At 43.4% G+C, this 25,998-nt stretch overlaps 1 protein-coding gene across 2 annotated transcripts; it reads right to left on the minus strand.

Annotated features, from left to right (window-relative positions):
- Positions 1 to 1,212: 1,212 nt before the first annotated feature.
- On the minus strand, positions 1,213 to 25,938 carry Idi (Isopentenyl-diphosphate delta isomerase). Of its 2 annotated transcripts, none has more exons than XM_065436425.2 (6): positions 25,660 to 25,938; positions 23,939 to 24,165; positions 21,057 to 21,149; positions 12,284 to 12,414; positions 10,342 to 10,525; positions 1,213 to 3,250 (listed from the first exon to the last, which is right to left on the minus strand). In XM_065436425.2, exons 1-6 carry the CDS (start codon positions 25,677 to 25,679, stop codon positions 3,102 to 3,104), a joined length of 804 nt encoding a protein of 267 aa, XP_065292497.1. In that variant the 5' UTR covers positions 25,680 to 25,938; the 3' UTR covers positions 1,213 to 3,101. The 2 variants fall into 2 exon arrangements, with proteins under 2 accessions (XP_065292497.1, XP_065292498.1); XM_065436426.2 differs by lacking the exon at positions 25,660 to 25,938 and adding an exon at positions 24,873 to 25,037.
- Between the last annotated feature and the right edge of the window lie 60 nt (positions 25,939 to 25,998).

Here is a 25,998-nt window from a genome sequence, read left to right on the forward strand (position 1 = left end):
GCCTTTCAATTTTGCTAATCTGTTTTTCAGCTTGCAATCTCTCTGTCTACACACGACATCTTGCTTCAGTATCTTTCTTAGCCTGACCGCGGGAGCAATTTAACGTGTGCAGCGAGTGCAGGTGTCATCGTTTTAACATTAATCTCGAATCCCTAGGTCATTATACTGGTTTGTAAGAAAGGGTTTTCTGACCATCATGTAATACCTCGGCAGCAAATCGATGGCAAAAAAAAAATGCTGCGTTCCACTTAAAAAATTGGCTGAAGGCTTAGCTTGGTTAAGCCTGGAAGATTGCGAAAGCAATACCATTGGCTGCGCCTTAGTTCGGCTGATGGTGTGGACAAAGTTGACCTTTGTTAAACTTATGGCTATACATCATCCGACATAGCGCAAGGCAGCGCGCCGACCACTGCGAGGAGCCGAGCTGTAGCCCCATTTATCCTCCTAGCGTGACGTCACACCAGCGAGCGCCCTCTCTCGGTAGCGCCGCAGCAGCGGCGCGCAAGGCTTCGCCTTCACCATCGATGCCGCGAACTGGGGCCCCGTCTCTCGGTCTGGCGTGACGTCACACGGTCACGTGACGCGCAGCTGTGTAAGCAGGCGCCACGACCACCGATGGGCCGAAAGTGCGAGCAGTATTGCTTTTGCAATAAAAAACCTACTAGTCGAACACAAGTAGAGGCAGCTCATAATACTCTTACAGTTTCTTTTTGATAAATTTAGTACAAAAGCGATTACTTTTCCCACACTCCACCTGCTGACCCCATACATTCAAGTGTTAGCTCCAGGAACAAGGGGCACCGGTTACAAATAGAAATTTTGGCAGCCCTTTTATGTTTACAGTTACTGTTGGTAGCTGGCATAATTCACATACTTCCTAGAAAGTATTTGCTGAAAAAAGGGACTCGTCCAATGTGTCACACAAGCAGTGCATGATGTAATCAGCAATCTGCAGCACAAAGAACTGCAGCAGATATTTGTTTGGTTGTTTGCTGGTAGGTGACAAATTATGCTGAGTTGGACTAGTCACCTGAAAAATAATCCATCAACTCTAACAGCACTTTAAAATGAGAGAAAGGAAGCTCTCAGAACTGCTCTAAATGTGCCCTGACGAGAGCTTGGGAGGAGTCTTGACAGCCACTTCCCGTTCTCCCACTTGAAATTCCATAAGGTAGACCAAAGCTGGCGAATGAAGTTCATCTCACAAACAGGTTGTTATGCAACAATAGATTTCTTTATTTAAGGTGGGACAAGCAGGTACGTATGTGAAAAGCATTTTTGAACAAAAAAAAAATTATAACCTCCAAACTACGCCAGAGATTTCAAGACATATAAGCCGAAGCCAGATCAAGATACTGATAATGTCTGATTATCACCAATTAAAGTGTCAAAACAATGATCTGCTACCGGAATACCGAAATAAGTGTGCAACTATCTATCTGCAACCACTGAATTCATGCCGTATACATAATGTGATTGATGGGGATATAATAAAATGACCTTCAAGTGTAAACTATTTATTTTACCAAACAAAACTCCAAGAGCTATGCTCATTGTAAATCGATGGACCACAACTGTTGAGAGCCACTCACTCTCACTGGTAAACATATTTGTGCAGTGTTACGTGTTCTACAGGTCATGAAGTCAGCAAGTGCTCTCCTTGAAACAATTAACATGCCTTTGGTTAGGAAAGTCAGGTTTTACAAGCCACTGCTCAAATAAAAAAAAACTGTTGCTACGATGGATAAGTCTCAGTGGCATAAATATAACCTCATACAAGATTACATAGGGATTAGTTTAACTAACAACATGCACAAAATGCACTCTGATGCTTCATCTGCAGCAGTCAGATGGTCAAGTGCAAGATGGGGCAGTAGGCTCTCCTACTGATGTACTGCCGGGACCCAAAGTATAGATGACTGCATCAGCAAAAAATTTTAAATTTCATCTACTATAGCCATGCCACATGAAATTATCTCAATGTGTTACATTGGTAAACAGGTGCACATAGGCTGTACCAGTTGATTCCGGCCTGCACGCCTAGGCTGCGAATAACGAAGTTTTTCATGGTATTCGTGGTCTCTAGACTTTTGCTCGTGACTGTACATCTAACTACTGAGACTAGCAATGTCGAACAGTAAAAACAGCACTGTTGCTGTACATCACAGCTGCACTGCATTAAGTACGGAGAGGTTTCCACGCAATCATGACCCACATGCCCAGCTGTCACTCTGGAAGTGCAACTCATGCTGTTAACACATTAAAAAAAAATGATTGTTTCCTTATGCCAGAAGACAATTGCCATCTGTTTTAATCCTTACCAAGCCCATTCCTTCTGACCCATGTAGACTGGCTGGGAGGCGATAACACGAACGTAGTATAGCACCGGAAAAACATGCCCTTTCTAGCTCAAGGTTAAGCTGCCCATTGAAAGTTACGTGATTCTTTTAATAAAAAAATTAAACAAAAGGGACTTGTAATAAAACCGAAAGACGATTTTCTTTAAAGGGCGTTCGCCATGCACTTGTTTACATTTCTGAATGTTTGTCCTTAATAATTTTTTGTCAACCTGTATGCATCGAGGCACACATACTGAATGGGAGCACACAGTATGTCAGAGAGTGCATTGGGTGCTATTCCCTGCAGTTGCAAAGGCCAGAAGATATGAAAAGCCACAGATATGAAGGTAGGCCCCTTCGACAAAGGTGCTGCTTAGTCTCTTTAAGATGCAGCTTTAATCAGTTTCAGTGTCTTGGCTGCATGTCACCCACCCACCTGATATAGCACGAGGCTACAAGAAAGCTGATATGAGTAGCCATGTGCTAATTCTGGGCAGATGCCAAATTTCCTATCGTGCATCTTCCTCCACCTTGCTAACTACTGCAGAAATCCTCTGACTTGGCTATAGATGGTGTTTACTACTCATTTAAAAATCTAAGCACCAGCATGTATTCATTGTCAGAACAGATGAGTCACATTATAACAAAACTTATAAAGATAAATAAAAACAGGTGCAACAGTAAAAACAACGAATTAGGGTGAGGTATCAGAGCGGTTAAAAAGTCTTTCACAGAGACTGGTCCATTGAAAATGAAAGGCTGCTAGGAGGTCTTGGCTGTCAAACGATGTATGGTCGCATGGTCTTCAAACTTGCTAAGGTTGTGCAGGTTGTCCCACCACTCAAATAGAAAGTTCTCCACCACGAGCTTGAACCACGGTGTTATCACCTGGCCTTGCACTTCAAGTGAGGCTGCAAGAGCAAAAGTTAAAATTATTGTTGGTCACTGTGTATAAAGTTTTGATGCAAAGTGCATGAGAGTGCTGTGCTTAAATATTCCAATGACAACACTAATGGATTGTATTTCTTAAGGCATCATCATAATGCAATGTGCCAGAGTATGCATACAGCACATCAACCCTCGTGTGACAGTACCCAAGCCAAAACAAGCTATTGTCTATATTTAGTGAGTGAGTCTCACCATTGAACAGAAGAGGGCAAATGCCAGGTATCATGCTCTTGCCTTCTCCCTGCTTTGATGCGATGTGCTAGCCGTTTACATGAATTTCCTGAAGGCAGCTTTACCCACTTAAGCTACCCCTGGTAGACAGACGCATAAAGGTGATGCATTTTCCTAGTGCATCATCCTTGAATACATGAATCTAAGGTGCTAAAATAATTGATACGATACACTATAGTCACATTCATGTAAATATTACTATTGATCATTCAACATTTGATATGTTGACCCTTACAATAATTTCGCACGATATTGCCAAATTACAAACTTCAATAACTCTACGAGTGCTGAAGGTGGCAAAAAGAGTTGCATGTGTGCAAGGAAATTGACAACCCAAACAGCAACAGCACTGTTTATTCTGTACTCCTGAGCTTTTGCGAACCTGCCAGATGGAAAGAAAGTTGCTTTTGATGAGAGTTACTGTATGTGCTTGCAAAAGGGGCAGAGTTGGGCACTAAATGAACAAGCGTTCATCTGGCCCTGTAAACACGAAGCCACATTTTGTGCTTGCAGGATTCCCACTGAACACAATATTAGCCTTCCAAGTGTGTGCTTGATCTAGGTCCCTTCAGCATGCGTGATCACTTAAGAGGAAGCTTTAGCCCAACTCTAATGCCGCCTATTCAAATAAATGTGAAAGGAAGAGATGCCTTTTTGAGATAACTAAGGAGCCGATTTTAATTGAATTTGTTGCGTATGAGAAAACAGATTAAATACTAGTGAATGTTTGAAGCAGAATTTTGATTTATGGCCTGTATTTTTTAAAGGGAATTTTCAGAAATTGGTAAGTTTGAAAAAAATAACTAAGAAGTTTACCAATTCATAGTGCTGCACCAAGAACAGACATGGCAGTTCTGTAAACACCATCCATTAGAGCATCCAAAGCGGAAAAATTTGATGTATCAATTTACATCTTACATAAATTTTTTACATGGTTTACAAGGGTTTTGCAAAAAGTCCTAAGCAAATATTATAGGTATATACAAGAGCCATGTACATCACATCAATTTTGTCCACTTTAGATGTACTATTAGATACAATTTGCAAAATTGTTATATCTTCTTTTATTGCTTAGTTACAGAGTTATTAACTTGATAGTTTTGTTTTCTGAAAACTTGTGATAATCATCAATATTTATTAAAATATTGACAACCTAAACAGAAAATTGGCTAACAACAGTCACTAGATCTTAACTTTTTCTTTTAAATGCAACAAGCCTCATCAAATTTGGCACTGTGGTTGCCGATAAAAAAATGTCTCCTTTCCCACTTATTTAGATAGGAGCGCCCAAGATAAAGCTTCCTCTTAAGCATACTAGACTTAAAGGACAGTAGTAGTGCAATTCCTTTACAACGAACAGTAGAACAGTCACGTATACCAATGTGTAGCCCATAACGCAGTATTCATCCTCACACAAAGTGTGGAGCCACCATACGTTAAAACATATGTCAGTCAGCAAAAGTATGATTGTATGTATCTGCATGAAAAAGATAAGCGGTAGCCATGCTAGAAGAGGGAGGAAAATGACGACTCTGGGAAGATATTCTCGCAGTTTTTGAGCTTACCTTTACAACCTAAATAAGTGTTCCCTGCACTCATAACAGTATAAACAAAACAAAAAAAATGGAAAAGAGAAGACACTCATCCATAACATTTTGCACTGAGCAAAAGAAAATGAAAACCTACAAACCTATGCAAGGGGTTATTTAAGGCCGTCCTGGACCCCGTGTTAATCAGAACCGCTCGAGACTCGGATAAGAGTCGCATCCATGTACCAATGAAGTGAATACAATCTTTTCTACTTTTTTTCATTCTCACGATGCCCGGCTTCGTCGTCGTTTCCCGATTCCTGCAATGAAGACCCACCTCATCCGGGTGAGATCATATCAGCACTGCGATCAAAGTGGATTGGGCCACATCAAGGTCACGTTGTTGAAAACAGCTTTCGCTACTTCTCGGAAGGGTCGTTCGTAATTCTCTGTGTGGTGGTATATGCGTTCAGACTGCTCAAACGGTTTTTATAACTGGATATGACATGTACTGATGCTCTGGGAATAGATGCCTTTCTTTCTCTTCTTTATTTCATTTTTTCTTTACGTGCCACTCAGTGATTGTGCGTGCATTGCTGCTGCAGTGTCGGCTTTCATTCTATGCTATTGTATGGTTCCCTTTGGAGAACAGATATCTTTCTTGTTCTTCAAGCAGCAAGTATCTCCCATGTGTATTGTTGCGCATATAGTTTTCCACTAGTAGGTCTTGCGAAACGCAGACGAAAAAAGATATGGGAACTTCCTGCTTGCCGTTTCAAACATATAAAATATGTCTGCCCCATCCGTCACCCTGTACTCAGGTTTACGGGAAGTATACATATATATATAAAAGAAAAACTGCAGTGCAACATTCCACTTATGTTTCCTTCTTCCTCCTTTAAGAGAATGCTCAGTAATTGTGTATGGATTCTTTTATGGCGGTTGCACCTTGGGTGCCGAAAACAGTTTTAGGTATCCATTATATATGCTAACCTTTGAGCCATAAGCCGTGTGATATTTTCTGTCCGTTCCATGCTTAACAACAACAACAACAACCAAAAAAGAAGGTGGTGCAGTAGATTAATTAGTGGCTACATAGTGGATACGGCGTTGCGCTGCTAAACTCAAGCACACGGGTTCAAACCAGGTTGCGGAATTCAATGGGAACGAAATGGAAAGACATTTGTGTACTTCTGTTTAGGTGCACGTTCAAGAATCCCAGGTGATGAGATTGAACAGGGTGCTTGATAACCATATTGCCAGACGTAAAACGGCAGAAATTTTTAAATCAGAAAATGCAAGAAAAAAAGGAGGTAGCTGTGTCCTTCGTTTTTTTTTCAAGGGTGTAAACAGAAGATATTATTCTCGTCTCTGATTTCTCAGAAATACATGTTGCGCTTATCTAATATTTCACACCTAAATTTAATGCCCTTCCCAACTGTAAGTCCATTCAACTAAGCAGCTTCTGTATTATAAACAGTTGCTTCCTGTTGTCTGGTGGACTATCATAAGAACAATAATGAAGCAATTAAAGAAACGGATGCCTCACATACATGGAGGCATATTTGTAGATCTGATTTGTTCGTTGAAGAAGGTAAGTGTAATACCACATTGGGCACCCAGTTTTAATGGGTTGCAGATATGGTGATACTGTCAAAAAAAAAAAAAAAGTTTTCCTTGCCTGAACTAAGTTAGCAGATTTACAGGCTGCCCAACACGGGGCGTTTATATTGAATGACAGCTGCAAACTTGTTCAGCAGAACCGATTAGCACCCGTGCTTTAAGTCTCTTGGGAACTGGTGCACCTCTGCGCAACAGTCACGACTATCCAACAGCACAATCATTCGGAATAGGAGCCCAGCACTGGCATCACCCCCTGACCTTCGAGACTTCAGAAGTGCTGTTATGCATTATCCACGAACGGAAACAGCTATTCGATAAGTTTTAATAGTGAACTCTGAAGTTGAATACGATCTGAATAGCAAACACCATTCGATGAAACTATGTTTCTGCTTCATTTCGCCTGCTGGCACGTTGAGATAGATTGCCAGACAAGCCACGGAGATTATATTAATAAGACTTCCTGGTTTCCCTGATTCAGTCCGAGTACATATGAAATATATCTTCCCTAACACTGTTGTTCATATTAACGTCCAATAATTGCCTTGATTCCTTTTCTCGGAAAGTCGACCTGGAGTTGGTGCAGCTTTTAAAAGAAACACACTTATTCTGGCCAGGAGTTTTCACTTTTTCAATCAGTGCATTTAGAATATTTGATAATTTTTCTCTTACATGTATGTCTTTGATATATATATGTCTATGTACCCTTAGATTTACCTAGACGTACATTGGTCATTTGCATCTCTTTGCGCCACATGTATACAACCAATAAATCTGGTTTATTTCACTATAACATTGTTTTCTTTCATCATTGTCCCTGATCGGTATTCCACCAACAAGAAAAGCGTGTAAAATGACATGACATCAATAAAATTTTCTTTCTTAACTTCATGTTGTAGATAGGCAGCTTTTGAGGCAAAAATTACGTGTAACTTATAGGAAACAGTGTTAAAGATAGCAGTTCACCTGGCTAAAGCTGCACTCACGGACAACTTTCTGTGGCAATGAAGGGAAAGCTACGGGGGTGATGCTGCTGCACATGTGTAACAGCGCCAAGTAGTCCGGCAGCGTTGACAGAGCTTTTAGTTACTCGGAACAGACGCTGAATCGATGCAGCTTCCGCATCCAACGGCTTCGCGTTTGCCCAGACATGGATGGGAAAAGCCGCAAAATAAGTAAACTTTTACACTCGAAGGTGTGTTCTATCTTGTTTAACTGTTACTAATAGGGTGTTCATGGTTTCTCTTCCCCAGCGTAAACTAACATGGATTTAAACGCCGGACTCCTTTCAGCAGCCCTCTCACTTGTGCGCGCTCTGCCTCCGTAGCTTTCCCTTCGTTGCCACAGAAAGTTGACCGAAAGTATGCAATTGGTGCCGGCCGACAAAAGTCACGGACGCCCCAAAGCAAGGAAAGTTACACAAAATGTTACTGCACAGACTTTCTGCAAGACAAACTGGGCATTCCTCAACATCCCCACAACAAATGCATGCTTGCGCCCTTAACAACGACAGCAAAATTGAAGATGTCATGTAGTACAACCCATGCGTCAAATACGTATACGTAGCAAAAAGGTGTCAATATAAATTCGCAGCTGAAATAAAGCACTTATAAGAATGTACGCGTGCAATCGGTCTCAGCGCCCGCAACGAAATTATGTTGAATATGCCGCAAAGGGCGTCTTCACCTTAATCCAGTTCGCTCGCAGTGCTCTCACAAAATTTTTCCACACACGGTGCCTCAGCGGGAGAGTGGTGTTCATCCCACTCGACCATTGTCTAGTACGCTCTACTTCGAACCATGCTTTGAGCCTAGCTGCCATAGCTAGGCTTGAGGCTAGGCTCCTATGTGCTGTAGCACGTGTGCTTAGGTTAGTACACTGTCCGTCTTCCCGTTTTCTGTGTTTACTCTGCCAGCATGGAAGCACCGACTGTGAAGACACGCAATGCCGCAAGTAAAAGGAACGTGATCATGTGTATGGAGATGGACAGAAATCGGGCCACATAAAGAGAGTTCGGAGAGCCCAAAACTGGCGTGCGGGACTGGCACAAACATAAGAGCCGTTCTACTCCGGTAGCTGCTGCATATGGCACGGCCATGCGGCCCCTATCTTGAAATCAATCTGTGAAGGAGACAGAGTCTACGCATCTAGGCGCACTGTGCTGTGTTCTCGTTGCTTAGTTAGTGTTCAAGCGAGAGGCCGTACAAAGGTTGATTCGCTCACTCCTGCTACAGCACTTCCTAACTCCAGCATTTTGATAAAAGAGTTTCCGTGGCCACTGAATGAGACGTGTTCATCTTTGCGTGTGCGTGTGATGCCATGCTTGTTAATTTAGTTAGTAAGTGAATGCTTAAAAGTTTATACAGCCGATAAAACTACTATCCTTACTTTTCATATATAGCTGTCTACTTATTTGCTACCGCAGTCGATGCTGCACCTTTCGGGTGAAACTGTGACTTTTTCTATTTATTGCAACTTTAGTGTATTGGGAGTAAATCTTTGCTGTTCCAAATGAGAGAAAGTTGTACTTCTGTATGAAAGAATGAGGCGCATGGTACTGTACAGGACTTTCTTTAAGTCATGGAAAACGGGTGCGCGTTACAATCGAGGGCGTGTTAGAATCAAGTAAGTATGGTACATCAGTTGATACATGCAATGCCAATCACAACTGTGTCCGGTAAACTGAGCAACTTGTAAATAAAGAACTAAAAAGCAACAATGTCCAATGCACTGTGACAACAGTATAAGGCAACAAAGAAATGGCATGTCAACAGGTGCATGTGCTGTGCTTGTTGAAGGAATTCAAATGTAATAGGAATGAAAGGTGGGCAAGTTGGAACCTATCCATTCTTGGGCAGCGCAAACACAAACGAAACCCGAGAAAGAAGGCAGGACAAGCACTGGGCAAGAAAGACCTCAAAGAACTAGCAACGAACTGCAGAAGGATTGAAAACCAGGCGAGTTGGAACCTATGCCGTCTTCTTTCTTGTGTTTCGTTTGCGTGTATGCTGCCCAAGAAAGGACAGGTTCCAATTCACTTGCTTTTCAATCTTTCTGCAGTTAATTGCTAGATCTTCAAGCTCTCTTTTGTCCAGTGCTTGTTCTGTCTTCTTTCTTGTGTCCCACTGGTGTGTGCGCTGCCCAAGTATGGATAAGTCAAATGTAACACTACAGCACTGGACAACAATTTAAAGAGACGCAATCGCGGTAAGATTGAGATTGGCCAAATAAAGAAATTAACACGTTTTGCCATCCACTCACTTTGCTGAAGCTACTTTATAAATTTTATGATGCTTCGAAAAATGCTGCCTAACAACTATGCAATAGTATCACATTTTGTACTGTGCCAAACAGAAGATAGAAATTTCACAGCGGCAATTTTTTCAACCCTAGTAACAGGTAAGGCTTCACTACAAGTGTGAGCTCACTAAAAGACTTAGACACAATTTTCTATTGACAACATGTAATCAAAGAAGCAACTAACTATGCACTGAACTAATTTTCTACTGTAAAAAAACTGAATCAAGAGGATTTTCTTTTTTCTTTTGCAAGTAGAGTTTTAAAATAGCAAACAAAGCTGGCAACACCACTTTCTTCATGCCTGTTACTAGCAATAATGCCACAAGCCTACTCCTTAGAAGGCAGCAAGAGACATACAAAATATGTGTGCTTACATATGAAGTGTAACATGTCCTTTTTGGATATGTAAAGCGATTCCTTCACTTCGTTGGGATTGGGTTTGATGGCTACATCTTTATGCACAAATAGGATGTAGTCGACTTCATTTTCCCCCCATGTAGAATCAGAGGGAGCCTTGTAGAGGATGCGTGTAAGGTACCGGATCTCATCCACAGGCACCTAGGCAGACAGAGCATGTGTTCATCAATTATGAGTAACAGTGAGCAGGATGCAAAACATAACTGTCATCAACACCACTAAGTAAAGCGCAGGTCAAAGCCTCTCCTAGAGATTGTCAACTGCCTACCTGTGCTATACCCACAATATTCCTACAAAATTCTGAACTTCATTGTCATTACCATGAGCCTAGTTTATTTTTACTGCAAGATGAAGGCCTCTACCAGTGATCTCCAAGTACCTTTGTCTTGCCCCAGATGACAACATTTTATGCCTGAAAACTTCCTAATTTCATCCAACCAGCTAGTTCCTGGCCATCCTCGAATGTGTTTCTTTTCCTTTAAAACCCTTCCTACAACTCTAACAGATCATTGGTTATGAGCCCTGCACATTACGGTTATGAGCCCTGCATATGAGCCCTGCACATTGGGCCTACCCAACTCCATTATATCCCCTTAAAAATAATGGCTACCCCCATTTGCTCTCTAATCCACATTGCTGTCTTACAGTCTCTTAATGTTGCTCTAATCATCTTTCATTCCACTCCTTGTTGCACAGTACTCTGCTGCATTCAAAAGCCCTCAAACATACTCTTGCCTTGTCACCCATACTGTTACCATAATAGGTTACTGGTTATCTCTGCTGCCCATCACATGACCTGCCCAGCTCTTCACCTTTCTTTTAATCTGAACTTAAATATCAGCTACTCCTGGTTTATCTCCAATCAATTCATGGAAGTTAGTGAAAAATAAATGCACGAAGAAATGCAGTACTAGTATGGTACAGCAGGGCTATTAGAAACTGTCACAAGGAACACAAGAAAGAGATGGTTACTGATGCTACGCAATGACAACACAGTCATATGGCCTTGGAGACAGTCCGTGTGCAACAGGTATACGAAGGCAAGGCAGCAACATGTGCCACATTTTAACTTCTGCCACCCAAAGTGCAAGATCAAGAGAAGACGATGCAGTGTGCTACTTTCTAAATGATAATCAGTTCTTTGATAAAGTATCCTTAGCCATGAGAAAGGAACTCAAGAACCTTGATAGCTCTACACTTATTATGCTCTGAGCTCTAAAAAAGTTGGATTAAATGCAAATAACACCAAGTGCATGGTGTTCGGAGTCCAGTTGAGAAACTGCCAGTAATGTTGTATTCTCCGACATCTATTTGGTTCATGAAAAGTGCCACAAAAATCAGTTCACAGTGATAATGCTACTTAAAGCACCTCACATGATGCATATGTGAATTACTTCTGCCATTTTCTAAATGTTGCATGACCTCTTTAAGTTGATTACACTTTTACATAACAATTGGCTCAGTGATTAAGCTCAGTTCAGCACATGCACACTGCTATCAATGTATACATGGAGTTCTTTTTTTTCTTCTGGAACAAAGTGCAATGCAAGAAAGTGCTTCTTTATACTACCTTGCCTGTGCTAATCGTCTTTTGTGCTTGTTGCCGTTCAGTACATAAATCACTGCCAACTCACTCAGCTTTCAGTTGCATTGCGAATGTGGCACAACTTCAGTACTTACGCTTTACCTGCTGTGCCTTTCTACTCTTATTATACTCCTCAGCTCTAAAAACACAACTTTTGGCTGACATAAATTTGTTACTAATTTTCATTTGCTAAAGCATATATCTGGCACAAAAAGTACTATCAGCTGCATTTGGCACTTTCCTAAAGTTATCAGAGTACACAGCAGCAAAGCATGACAATGCGTGACATACAAACAAAAGAAGGCATCCATCACCTCATTTGGATCAATTCCAAGCTCAATGAAAAGCCTACGCTGTGCTGCTCTCTTGACACCTAGAGCATCTGCTTCCTCTAACTCATCTGGTATGTGGAGGGGATGGCTGCAACAGGTGTTGGTGAAGCGACCTGCACAGCAAATCATCCAATCACCGAGCAGCCCATACGTGTGTATGCATAATCATGCACACACACAAGCATAGTGCTGTACACCCCTTTGCAGGGCAGCTATATAATCTTGGGCTTCCTGGACCAAAGCGCCTTTTCCACAACCGCACCCATCTCGTGTGTGTTGCATGGTGGCAGTGGCAGACATGAGCAGCAGTAGCGAGGCAAGCGTACATAACAGGTCGTCTCGGGTGGCTTCCAGCTTCAACAAATTTTCGCTGTGCCGGGCACGGAACAAGCGCTTCCCCGTCCTCAAGGTGCCCCAGTCACCATGCTACTGCCATTCCCGAGGGCTCTGGACACCACAGCGGATGTTTGGCAGAGCTGGAGAACATGGAAGCAAGGATTCGGACTGTATGTCATGGCTACCTACGTCAGTCAACAGCCAAGAGAAGTACAAGCTGCAACTTTTCTTATGGTTACTGGAAAGAATACATTCAAGACTGACAACACTTTCCAAGAAAAATCAGACATAGCAACCCTTAAAGGGACACTAAAGGCAATTATTAGGTCAAGCTAAAGTGATAGATTAGTGCTCAATAATCTCCAAAACATCAATATTATTGTGAACAGAGCCATAGTAAGCATTACATTCAGGTACTTGACGTAGTAGTTCTGCGGAAATCCGCAAGGTGGAGAGAAGTAATGAATAAAGGGAAAATCAGACATCCACTCGTTCATAGCAATTGCTACAAAGGAAACCTATGCGGGTTCCTCGAAAGAAAAGCCTCATAGTTGAAGAAAAATTCGTCCTGGTCCGGGACTCGAACCCGGGACCACCGCCTTTCCGGGGCAGCCGCTCTACAATCTGAGCTAACCAGGCGGCTAGCAGATGGCAGGGCGAAGTCGAATTTGTCGACAACACGAAGCAAAGGCAAGAGTTTGACGTAGTAGTTCTGCGGAAACCCGCAAGGTGGAGAGAAGTAATGAATAAAGGGAAAATCAGACATCCACCCGTTCGTAGCAATTGCCGTGTTGGTGGATGTCTGATTTTCCCTTTATACATAAATTCAGGTATATGCAGGACACGATTAGAGACTCCCCCCCGACATTCAAATAGTTGCCTGATGATGAAGGCACTCTTCATTTAAATTCTGTCACTAGTACTCAACTACTCGTTATAATAACATCATTGTATCCTATTATAAGAATGAGAAGAAAAATGCAACTTAATTGTCCAGTTGCACTTCGTTTTTAGAAAAAAGTACTAATTGACTGTGTTCTTGACAACGACATGTGCAGCCAAAAGGTTTCATTTTCGCTCGATTCTGCGTCGCCCGCGCTATCACGTTGCAGTAGTTCTGTTATCACATAGTGCTGCGCTGATTTGGCTGGCTCGCAAAACCCGCACAAGCTGTAAATAGCAGAGAATTCCAATTCCATGTGAAGTCGCGGGATGCTAGAATGGTCCATGCCACTTAACCAAAACCAGCTGCAGCGGCGAATCCACCACTCTGTCTTAGCTTGGTTTCTCTGCGCCGCGTGTTTGTGTTTTGTGCGAAAAACCTTGCCACCGTCTGTCGGACGCCATTTTACTCGCTGATGGCAGTAAAGGCCGGTGATGGTGTATGCAACTTCACCACTCCCTGGTTAGGTGGCAGGACAATTGAATTGTGATAAAGGTATTCGGACCCTTCAGATGGAATCTTCTCGTATGCTAAGTCTGTTCTTGGCCTGAAACAAGCGCTGCGAAGTTTCTAAAATGGTATTTAAATGGTCCACGTCGACTTAGTATTTACGTTTAGTGTTCCTTTAAGCAGAAGTTCGAAACTTACAAGCCGTCGTTGAACCTAGCATACCATGAGTTCCATTTTGGGTTACTTAACTAGAGGGAAGGGGAAAGCTTTAACGAATGTTTGGCACGCTACGTCGCACGCTACGTCGCCACGTCGCACGCTACTGTAGTCGCGTGCAGTCGCCTAGCGCTACACCTTATGGGCCAAGTTCTATGGCGAGTTCTCCGCGCCCTTATTACGATGACGAACCTCGAGCTGCGTCACCACCATTCCGCCGGTCCGCTAACATCCGCCGCTCAACTTCTCCACGCCGACGCTCCCCATCACCGATGCGGCCTCGTCCCGAAGCTCGGGATGAGGAAAACTAATCGTCGCAGTCCATGAGGCAAGGGCTGCGACGCCGTCGAAACGCGGAAGTCCTCAACGTAGCCCGACCAATGTGATAGACGTGTTAGTTGACGGTGTGCGCACATCTGCCCTCGTGGATACCGGAGCCGCTGTATCAGTTATGGACGCAAAGCTTTGTCGCTTCCTTCGAAAGGTTACGACGCCCATTGGTGGATTCGCCCTCCGCACAGCAGGCGCACAGCGTATTCACCCGATTGCGGCGTGCACCGCTCGTGTTCTCATCGAGGACGTTGTATACGCCGTCGAATTTATTGTGATTTCCTCGTGCTCCCACGAAGTTATCCTGGGGTGGGACTTTCTCGCCCGCCACGATGCCGTCATTCATTGCGCACGGGCCGAACTAGAACTGTCGCCGATAGCAGATATGACGCTTGCCGATAATGCTCCTTTTGCGAACAAACTACTCGTCAGGCACGACACAAACGTTCCCGCCAACTCGTCAGTGATTGTGTCAATGCAGTGCAACAGCCTCTCTGACGCCATCGCACTACTTTCTCCGTCGGGCCGCTTTTACACTCGAAAACGTCTGCTGCTGCCTTTTGCGACTGTGAACGTCAAACAGGGCTCCACAGCTATTTTTGTATGTCACCCCTTCTCATACCCTGTGATGCTGCTTCAAGGCGAATGTCTTGGCCACGTAGAAGTGCTCGACGCCGTACAAATTACGGATGTTCCCGAAGACACGTCCTGCGCCAGTTACAACACGCTCGGTTCTCTGTCGACGTCCGACCCTTTGCCCACAGGTGTGTTCGATTCATCTATTGCCGATGGCCTCACCCCACCTCAGCGTTCGCAGCTTCTGCGCATCTTAGAAGAATTTCGTTCTTCTTTTGATGTCGAGCAACCTTCCTTGGGCCGGGCGTCTGCTGTCACGCACCATATTGACACTGGCTCCCAACCACCATTGCGGCAACGACCATATCGCGTCTCTGCGACGGAACGTCGTGTGATTAATGAGCAAGTGGACGATATGCTTCGCCGCGAAGTGATCCGACCCTCGAACAGTCCATGGGCATCCCCTGTCGTCCTTGTTACGAAAAAAGACGGCTCGATACGGTTCTGTGTAGACTATCGCCGCCTCAACAAGATCACTCGCAAAGATGTATACCCGCTGCCGCGAATTGATGACGCCATCGATAGCCTACAAGGAGCAGAATTCTTTTCATCTCTAGATTTACGCTCCGGCTATTGGCAAGTACCCATGGCTGACGTCGATAGGCCGAAGACAGCCTTTGTCACACCCGACGGCCTATACGAATTTAACGTCATGCCGTTTGGACTTTGTAATGCGCCAGCAACTTTTGAACGCATGATGGACACAGTCCTCCGCGGTTTGAAGTGGCACACGTGCTTGTGTTATCTCGACGACGTTGTTGTTTTTGCCTCTGACTTCACCACGCACCTTCAACGTCGACGGGCAGGGCAGTCAGAGCTTCCAAGCACGAGAGCCGTTGCTGAGCAGGAGCGCTCGACCCACTAGCGTTTAGAGCCAGTAGCGCTGAACCCACTAGCGTCTCTTCTAAAAACTCTTCGCTACAAATGGTTTATCCAACTAAGAATACAGGCGAAGATCTGCGAGTTTGGTCAAATGGAAGAGTGCATGCTGAGGAGCAGATTTATCCTCAGCATAAAGGATAGAAAGCTTCAAGAAAGGCTTATTTCGAGAACAATTCTTCAGCCAAAAGAGTAGAAATTTGCCGTGCTAGAGAGCCAGGGAAAGAACAGTGTGAGGGAATCCAAGCAGGCAAGAAAAGCCAAGTCGAAATCTACGCAGGTGAGATTATTTGGTGCTGTGGAAAGTATGCCATAAATCAGGAGACTAGGGGCGCGATTGGAGATATTTTGTTCGATACACGTTCTGTTCGATTGCTGCAACGTCACAATGTGGCAGTATGCAAAATTTGTGACAACGGGGCGGAGACAGCAGCCAATCAGGAAGCGGTGACCTCCCCGGAAGTTTACTTCCGTCGTTTGTCGTCTGCTTACGGACAGTATACTACAAAACGAAATGTTTCTCGTCTTCCAAATGAATAAAATATATATCTAAAAAAATTTATTTTTTCTTCTCAAGCCCAAACACATTTTGAAATACTAGTATGTGTGACTACTGCAATTTATAACTATTAGTTTCTTTGCTTCGTCCCTAGGTGGTGTTGCACACAGTGAGAAGAAAAAAGAAAAAGAAACGACGGGAAGAGTGGCGCACTTTTCAAGAGGCAGCGACAACATTCCAGTGACTCGCTGGCACCGATGATGGGGTCGATTTCGCTGTACAACCAACGAATTATTTGTTTTGAGAAACGAAAACGACGCCAAAATTCACTTTCTGCCATTTCTTCAAACACGTTTCGCACTGCTACCCACTCTCCTCCTTCCTCTAGAAACGCCAGCGCAACAACCTAAGTTCCCAACGAAAGCGCCATTTTCTCGAATTAAACTATGGATTGAATTTAAACGTGCCATGCCGCAGCCGCCGGTTGGATCCAATCCAATCCACCAGACGCACCATGTGAAGCCATATGATCGCTCCAAACTTCCCAGCTCCCGTCGAGTTCGGTGCCTAGCAGACGAAATGCTTGGTGGGAGGATGATTGACAGGAGCATGTCGTCATTTTGACGTCACCAAAAACGTGGCCGCGCCCCGGGGCTGGCGACGTCGGCGCGGTGTAGGCCAATTACGCGTGCCGGTAACTGAACGAACACGTCGAACAATTATCTCCGACCGCACCCTAGTAAACACCCAGCTAAAGGATGCACATGTAACAAGTGCAGCAAAAAAAAATCATTTTGCTGTAGCATGCCAAACGAAGAGCGAAATGCCGCACCAACCCAAATAAAGCGTCACGGCCGTAGATAACCAGGATGAAAACTTCTGGATTGAAGCTTCATCTCGGAAGAGCAAGAAAGAGGGGCGCTGGTGAGCAACTATAAAGATGGGAGGGATGCCCATACTTTGTGAGCTCGACACAGGTGCAAATTGCTTGGTGATAGCATGAAGCAAAACTAAGATAGATAACAAAGAAAAAAGATGAGAGCTGTGACGTCGCCTTGAATACGTTTTTGGTCATCAAAATGTAGCTACTGGCCGCATCCGTCTTAATGTTATTGGAATTGATTCTGCATTTGAAACAGATTTTTTTTGTTGCCCAAGATGACGTCCCACTAACCTTGAGTGGATCAGCCACTGAATAGCTGGGTTTATTGGGCAATTTCCTCAGTGGACCAGCGAGGGCTCTATGAAGCTGCAAAACTTGATGAAGATGTTTTCAACAGTCTCAGCAGGCTGAAGGATATCATCTATCGCATAAAGCTTACACCAAGTACCTAGGGAGTGACTAGGCCAGCAAGAACGATTCCACTAGCACTCAAGGAAAAGGTTTAAGAAGGAGCTAGATGGCGTGGAAGCTAAGCAAGTGGTTCAAAAAGTGAGGGAGCCAACAGACTCTGCCAGCTACATGATCGTGGTTGCAAAGAATGAGAAGCGGGATCCTTTCTGAGGTGTCAGATCTGTATATGTATTTGGAAGTGTTTTATATCTACATGTATGCATTTTAATATATGTATACATTGCTGTTTGTACAATGCATTGTATTCCTTCTTTGGATTTGCCCTTCCTGCTTGAACCAAGAAGGTCTGCAGTATCATGTAAATACATAAATAAAATCTCTCTATACTCCATGGAATTGAACAAAGCACTGCTAAGGGAATACTGCTTTATGCCAACCTTAGAAGACATTACAACCTCTATAGTGGGAGCCCAGTACTTCTCAATGCTACATGCTGCTTTGGGCTTCTGAAAGATAAAGCTCAATGAAAAAAGCTCTAAAGGAAGAGCATGACCTTAATTTGTCAACGTGCTACTGCGATAAGGAACACAACTTGAAGTTGAAGTTAAATTTTAAGTAAAACTGCAAGAAATATCGTTTCTGGCAGAAATCTGTCAAGCACCTTGGACATGTTTTGACCTGTGATGGACTAAGCCTGGATCCGGTGCAGTGAGCAAACATTCTTTAAGATCAAGCACCAAGCATCAAGAAAGAGCTGCAAACGTTCCTGAGTATCGTCACCTTTGTCTCCCATTTCATTCCACATATTTCAGCGATCACAGCTCTGCTCTGTGAACATTTAAAAAAGGATGCAGCATCGGTCTGGGAAGACCAACACTAGACGACTTTCAAAGCTCCTCGCGAGGCACTGGCAAAAGCTCCAGTTCTGGCACACTATCAGAAAGACCAGCCTACTATGCTATCGGTAGATGCCAGTCAAAATGAAATCAGTGCTGTGATCACTCAGAACAGTCACCCACTAGCATACTCATCACACTCTCTTTTGAAAACACAACAGAGATACGCGCAGACAGAAAAAGAAATGCTAATGATTGTACATGGTTGTGAAAATTTCTACAGATACCTGTACGGGCAGTCAGAGGTCACAGTGGAATCTGATCACAAACCACTAGAGATGATATTTAAAAACCACTGTGTCAGGGCCCACTTCAACTTCGGCGCATGAGCTTCAACCTGCAAAGATGCTGCCTAAACTGCCTAACCCTGGTGTGAAATACACACCTGGGAAAGGCCTTTTTATTGCATCCAGTCTTCTAGTTCAGCAGTTTTCAGTGAGTATGGAGAACACTTTCAGGTCAATGCAATTATCTTCCAGTTTGAGACAAGTGCCTGAATTAAGTTTTGCAAGAAACTGAAAAAGACTCAACCATGCAGCAACTTCACCAATATGCAAGCACAAGTTGGCCCGACAGTAAGTGTGAAGTTACTCCGGAATTATGCAGCTACTGGGACTGCCGAGATGAACTTCGCACGTAACATGGCATGGCTCTATACGGCAACCACTTCGCTATCCCTCCCAAGATGCGCCGTGACATTCTTTCTTGTCTGCATGCTGCACATGATGTGGGAGCAGAAAAGATGAAGGCAAGCGCACATTTGCTCTTTTTTTGGCCAGGTAGGAATGGTGGCATAGAAGAAAGTGCACGATACTGTCAATTATGCGATTGGTATAAACAAAGAAAAGCCCAAATGCCATTACAGTGCCATGAAATGTCAAGTTTATCGTGGAAAGTCCTTGGCGCAGATCTTTGCTACTATAACAGTAATGAGTACTTGGTTGTCGTTTATTTTTACTCCTTTTTCTTTGAAATCAGGGCTTCACAGTCTTCATCGGCGAGCTAAGTGACCTCTGCCTTGACGGATATTTTTGCTATGCAGTTTCCCAAACCGACTGTGCACAGACAATGGGTCACCGTTTAGCAGCCAACAACTCCAAGACTTCGTCCGTAAGATTGGGTCAAACCATGTCTGATCAAGTCCATACCATCTCCGCTCGAACGGCATGGCCAAGGGAGCAGATCAGCAGGCTAAGAAAACTATTAAGGAAGTGTCCTTTCAGCTTGGTGGACTTTTGTGCCGGCTTACTGGAGTGGCAGAACTTTCCGCCTGACCAGTGCTTGAAGTCTCCGCAGTGGCTCATGGGGCAGCTGACCAGTAAGCTTTTACCGGTTCTGGCCACCCACCTACAGCCTCGGATGGTACACCCAAAGGGCGTTCAACAGCGGTTTCTAGACATACGCTGTAAGCAACGCACCTTCTACAACAGAGGTCCCACACCTCTACTGGAGCTACAATTTGGTGCCGGGTCACGATGTACAATGTGCCTTCAAGAATGTGGTCACCCGCTACAGTTGTCCAGAGAGCTGAGAGCCCACGCTCGTACATGCTCGAAAGCGATGATGGATGTCAATTCCAGTGCACACAAGAACACATCAGACCATCGCAAACAATCATCGTGCAAGATGTGATAGCACCTGGCTCTTCAGCTGCTGTGACAGCTCCACTAATACAATCGAATAAACAACCAGAGCGAAGAAGCCAAGAAGAGCATCATCCACCAAATGATAGCCTGAGCCACAATTTTATTGAACTTTGCAAACAGGCTCAACAAATAAGAAAGAAAAGCAGAAAGAAAAAGAAATGTGATGTAGGGATGACATTGTTCACAGTCATTCACACATACAAGCATAGCATTGTGCGTCCCTAGAATAAAGCATCTTTTCCACACCTGTACCAGTCTTGTGCGTGATGCAATGTCAAGTGTACATCAACAATTCTCTCAAGGTAGCACTTTCTGATCCCTCAAGTGTACTATAGCAGTCATATACTAAAAAACAAGAAATTACTGAGAAGTCTAAACAACTTCTTAAAGTGAAGCTTTCTTTACAGAGCAGGACATTTTGATGCTGCAGGGGTTAAACTGTGAAGACGAAGAGGGGAATGAGGAGAGGAGGAGGGTGTGTGTAAAATATAGAGCCAATTGGTTGGTTGTATCAGTGAGGACATTACAAATTATGGCATCACTGAAGTAATGAAACATGGTGACATGATGGCATGGTGACATTTATAGAATGCAGTGTGGCATCATGCTTTTAACAATGGAGTTACTTACCTGGAAATGTTATCTTTGCATCAGACCGCTGCTGTAACAGTAGCTCATTTTTTGAATTGAATAAGAAGACACTGAAGGCTCTGTGCAAGAACCCTAGAGAGAAAGCAAGGAAGAAAGTGCAACCAGCTATCAGTGCAAACCAGTAAACTGCCGAGATAGTGAATTCTTCATAAGATTGCATAAAATGTCACAATGATGTCACAGATAAGCTGAAACTCATACTCATATTTACTAATGATTTGCATGTTGGCCTTAACAGAGATGTGGCAATTGACTGCATCTTCCTAGGCTTTGCGAAAGCATTTTGATAAGGTTGATCATCAGCTGCTTCTAATAAAACTATACCACTTATGTATTGACCCGCTATTGCTCCAGTGGATAGAAGAATATCGAACCGCACCCAGTTTGTTTCCACTAATGATATCGCTTCTCCTTAGGTACCTGTGCGTTCAGGCATTCCCCAGGGTTCTGTTCTAGGCCCACTACTTTTTTTTTATATATATAAATGATTTACACAATAATATAAGTTCATCCATTTGTCTTCTTGCTGACGATTGTGTTATATACCGGAAAGCTACTAATGATGCCGACATCGAATCCCTTCGAGCAGAACTTAATCATATTGCCCATTGGTGTTAGCTCTGGAAAATGGAACTTAACATTTATAAATGTAAAAAAATGAGAGTTTCCCGTAACCTCGCACCTTTTCCTAACTGCTCATATTCTTTAAACGCAATCCCACTTAAATTTGTTCTAACTTATAAGTATCTTGGTGCTCGCATTACTAACTGATTGACTAACTCTTTGTCAGGGACTGATCACATTGATTATGTAACATCCAAATCCAATCGTATGCTCAGTCACATAAAACATAATTTTTCCCTAGCACCATCATCAGTAAAGAAACATCTATATATCACTTATGTCTGTCCTGTGCTGGAATACGCTGCATCCGTATGGGACCCTGACCAGGTAGCACTTATCAACAAGCTCAAAGCAGTTCAAAATTATTCAGCAGGTTTCATACATATGAACTATCATCGAACATCCAGTGTAACTACCATGAAAAATTCCCCTAATCTCCCTACCCTTGTCACGTGCAGAAAATTATCTTGCCTCTGCCTTTTTCAAAAGATCTATTATCACAACCCATACTTAAATCGTGCTAAATACAGCCTGCTCCTTTCACATTTTCACGCCTTGATCACCACTGCAAAGTTTATAGTATTCGTCGAGGAAACACGGTAAAATATTCCTGTTCATTTCTACCCAAAACTAGCCATGAATGGAACCACCTTCCAGCCTCAACCATCAGTATTACTAACACAAAAAGATTCAGCGAGGAACTTAACAGGTCCTTCCGATGTCTTTCTCTTTTTGTGTTGCATTTTTTTTTCTTCTTTGGAGCGTGTATGCGTGCGTAGCGCAATGACCTGCATGTCACTATGTCACTCCATGTACTTTCTGTAAACATGCCATTATCTTTCATTCATTTCTTCTTTGCTGCTTTTTCTTATCTTCTTTTATGTAAAGTGCTCATCAAATTTGTAAGTGTTCTTTCTTATTCCCCTCCTCTCTACAATGCTGTAAAACCTTGAGGGTACAATAAATAAGTAAGTGCTGCTGTGACATAACTGATATGTGCACTAGCAGCGTTGTTATACCATGTTTGAAATACACACCATTGTGAATCTGCTGTTCTCCATACTTTTAGCAGTAATTAACACTTTTAGCAGTAATCACAAAGCTGCTGCTGTGCGATATAAAGTGGACGTGCTGGTACCAGTTTACGGTATACTCTGAAAATGTGCTGGCGATACTTTTTATGTCATTATTGCTTTGAGTCCTTTTTTCAGTGTGGACTTCATGAGCCTGCAATTATATTGCCTTGTATATCCTAATGCGTTCTGAATTCATGGTTCAGCCGGTTAAAACAGTATCATCCCTTTATAGGCCAACTGCAACAAACTTTCTGACCACATATAAAGACCATATAAGAGCTTAATGTAGTGAACCTGTAGAGCAGCCGCAGTGCAAAAATTCTATGTTAGGAATATTCGTGGTTGTGTGATGAAAACCTTGCAAAAATTAACGTTTTTGTCATGGAAACTGAAAAAAACTCGTTAGCATTGCGTGCCAGTAATTAAGTCAAACCTAAAACATTAACTAGTGCTGCTCCTTGGGGCAGCCTTTGAGATGAAAATAAATAAATAAATTCTGAAGTTTTACGTGTCAAGATTACTATATGATTATGAGGCACACTGTAGCGAGAGACTCCAGAATAATTTTGACTACTTGAGGTTCTTTAAAGTGCACCTAAATCTAAGCACACAAGCGTCTTTGCATTTCGTCCCCATCGAAATGTGACCGCCATAGTTGGGATTGAACCAACAACTTCAAGCTCGGCAGCACAACGCCATAGCCACTGGGCTACTGCGGCATGCTGTCAATTACAGACGTATGGTCTGGGATTCATGTTCTCTCAACTAAATACCAGGTGCATGCACCACCTGCTTAGGTAATATATAAAGGCTGTCAATAAGAAAACTAGACAATTACCAGCCCTGCAGCTTCACCAAGATTGCTCCAGCAGTATATAATAATAATGATAATTCATAACAAATTCTGTCAAAGCAAAATTTTGTTATAGTTGATGCTTGTGAGCTATTGTAGCATACAAATGAGGGAGAACTTTTAGAGAAAGAAAAGGCAGTTCCAACAATACCACTGTGCCGTAATCTGTTCCAGACTATTTTATTATGATATGCTGGTAATGCAAGGCTACTCCCGCTTTTAAAGCATGAAAGTTTCATCTTAGATACAGCTTTTCTGTCTTTACACGATGTTTAAAGGGAATGGTACAAAGTGCAAAAGGCACGCACCCTTGTTGATATTCTCCATCAGGTGGCAGTCTTTCTTGCTGCATGATCCAAGTGCACGATCTTGCTCATCGACTAGAATGCACTGCTCTTCCAACAGTTGAACTTGCGTTGGGTCAAAGTGGTCCAAGTTGACTGCCTTGCTGGCAGGCTTGGTTGTGGCTGCACGGGCTAGGTTTGTTGCAGCCATGCCCTTGTTCAAGATGCCCGCCTGAGGCAGCAGTGTCTGCCTGCAAGAGTCACAATGCAACTGGATCAGATCAACAGAACAGAGTGCAAGCAGACATCAGTAAATGAGACGTTAATTTGGAAACAGCAGCAGGTGCACCTTTCTATGAGTTCTTTTCTATTTTTGTAACAACCGTGCAGCAGCTGTTCCTATTACTTTGTCATGAAAGGATTGCACAGTTGACACAAGTGCATGACATTCTCTCTCGTCCCAGAAAACAAACAAACAAAGGTAATAAGGCGCATTATATTTATGTGTTTATCAATTTACAGATACAGTAGACACTTCTACGTCCCCTGTGTAACTGATGGCATGTTCAGGTGGTTGTTTGCGAGCGCTCCGGCTCTGCTAGAAAGCGGATGAAAAACAACTTTAAAGCTAGATTAGGAGAATAACCGAATACGGAAGCGATGAACTCACTTTCTTAATTATCGTCAGTGAGGCCCGCTTATTCTAGCAGTAACGTTAAATTACTCTTAAACGAGATCTTTGTGGCGCTGTTAGCGTGGTCTTATACGACCGCCCGCACACGCCATACCACTAACACGCGAGCTAACTTGAAAAACATGAATAGATATTTTATATTTTTGCCTATTCTGTTTTTGCAGTGAAACAAAGTATGGAAAGAACGAAAATGAAAGCGTAGAAAATCTGGCCGCGTCTTCGCAGAGACACCTTTAAGTACAAGGCTACGTTAAGCATACTTACGCGCGCTCCACTGAACACTGACGCCCCACCGACGCGCACCACTGAACACAACTACGGCTCCAACGAAACTACGTACGGTATTTGCGCGCCCCAACGCACGCGATCGTCGCACGTGCCTACAGTAGCGAACGCAGCTGGAAACCACAAGCCGCTGCCTACGAAAGTGCCCGCCAGATGAGGTCGCAAGCTTTCCTCCTGAAACGTTTTCCTCTTGCCGCGGGTTCTTCACGCGGCAGTCGAAGTCAAACAGGCTATGTTTGACACAGGAAGACAATGCCTTCCTCAGCGTCAAGGAATTTCCTCGTCAGACAATTATTAATGGAATACGAAATAATACGCAACAGAGTGATCGAGAGAACCCGTGTGATGCATGCGTGACGCATCCATCCTCTTCCGCCGAGAGCAGGAGAGCAAATATTTTATTCGCCTTTTGATTGCAGAAAACAACGCTTCGCGGGCTAGAACATGACTTTGGACATTTACAACGTTTCACAACTTGCAGTTACAACAAAAAGAAAAACGAACGAACGTGCGCAGACCCACACAGCTACTGCTGCAGCAATGCAGAGCGTCTGCTAGAGCAGTATGGGGGCCCACGGTACGCATCTAGTTTCCGAAGCCACCCGACGGCCAGGCGCACAGGAATGATAAAAGCCAGCTGCTCCGTAGTTTTTTCGTTTCTGTTAAGCTGTCACTTGTCAGCTACAGGCATTAAACCACAAAGTTGACCTATTAATAAAGCTCCACAGGAAGTTTGTTTTAATTTTCGAACAGTCATCCACCTTACCTTATGATATTGCGGATCATGTTGACGTTCTCAGCTGCAGTAATTACTTCCCAGATCAGAAAATACGTTGATAGTTTACGCTGCTGACATTTCAATCATGCAATTATACTATGCAACTACGCTGCCACTCATGAAGATCGCAGCTGGAATGCCGTCATATGCCGTGTCCACGGAGCGGAGCAAGAAAAGGAATATTCTGCTGGATGTATCACACTAGTAGTATACAGGGCCTCAGGTGGCCTCAGGGCTTCGAGACTCTCATGCACTCTCATGACTGTTGATCCCATTCCACCATCTGACCCTGCAACAAAAAATAAACTCTGCAGATTTATATGTAAA

This window comes from Dermacentor albipictus, chromosome 1, assembly GCF_038994185.2.
Source record: "Dermacentor albipictus isolate Rhodes 1998 colony chromosome 1, USDA_Dalb.pri_finalv2, whole genome shotgun sequence".
NCBI classification, from domain to species: domain Eukaryota; kingdom Metazoa; phylum Arthropoda; class Arachnida; order Ixodida; family Ixodidae; genus Dermacentor; species Dermacentor albipictus.

Coding starts and splice junctions, on each gene's coding strand:
- Idi (XM_065436425.2), bottom strand. CDS start 25,679: ATGATCCGCAATATCATAAG. Junction 21,150..23,938: donor GATGGAGAATATCAACAAGG/GTGCGTGCCTTT, acceptor CTTTCTCTCTAG/GGTTCTTGCACAGAGCCTTC. Junction 3,251..10,341: donor GGACATGTTACACTTCATAT/GTAAGCACACAT, acceptor TTGCTCTTGCAG/CCTCACTTGAAGTGCAAGGC.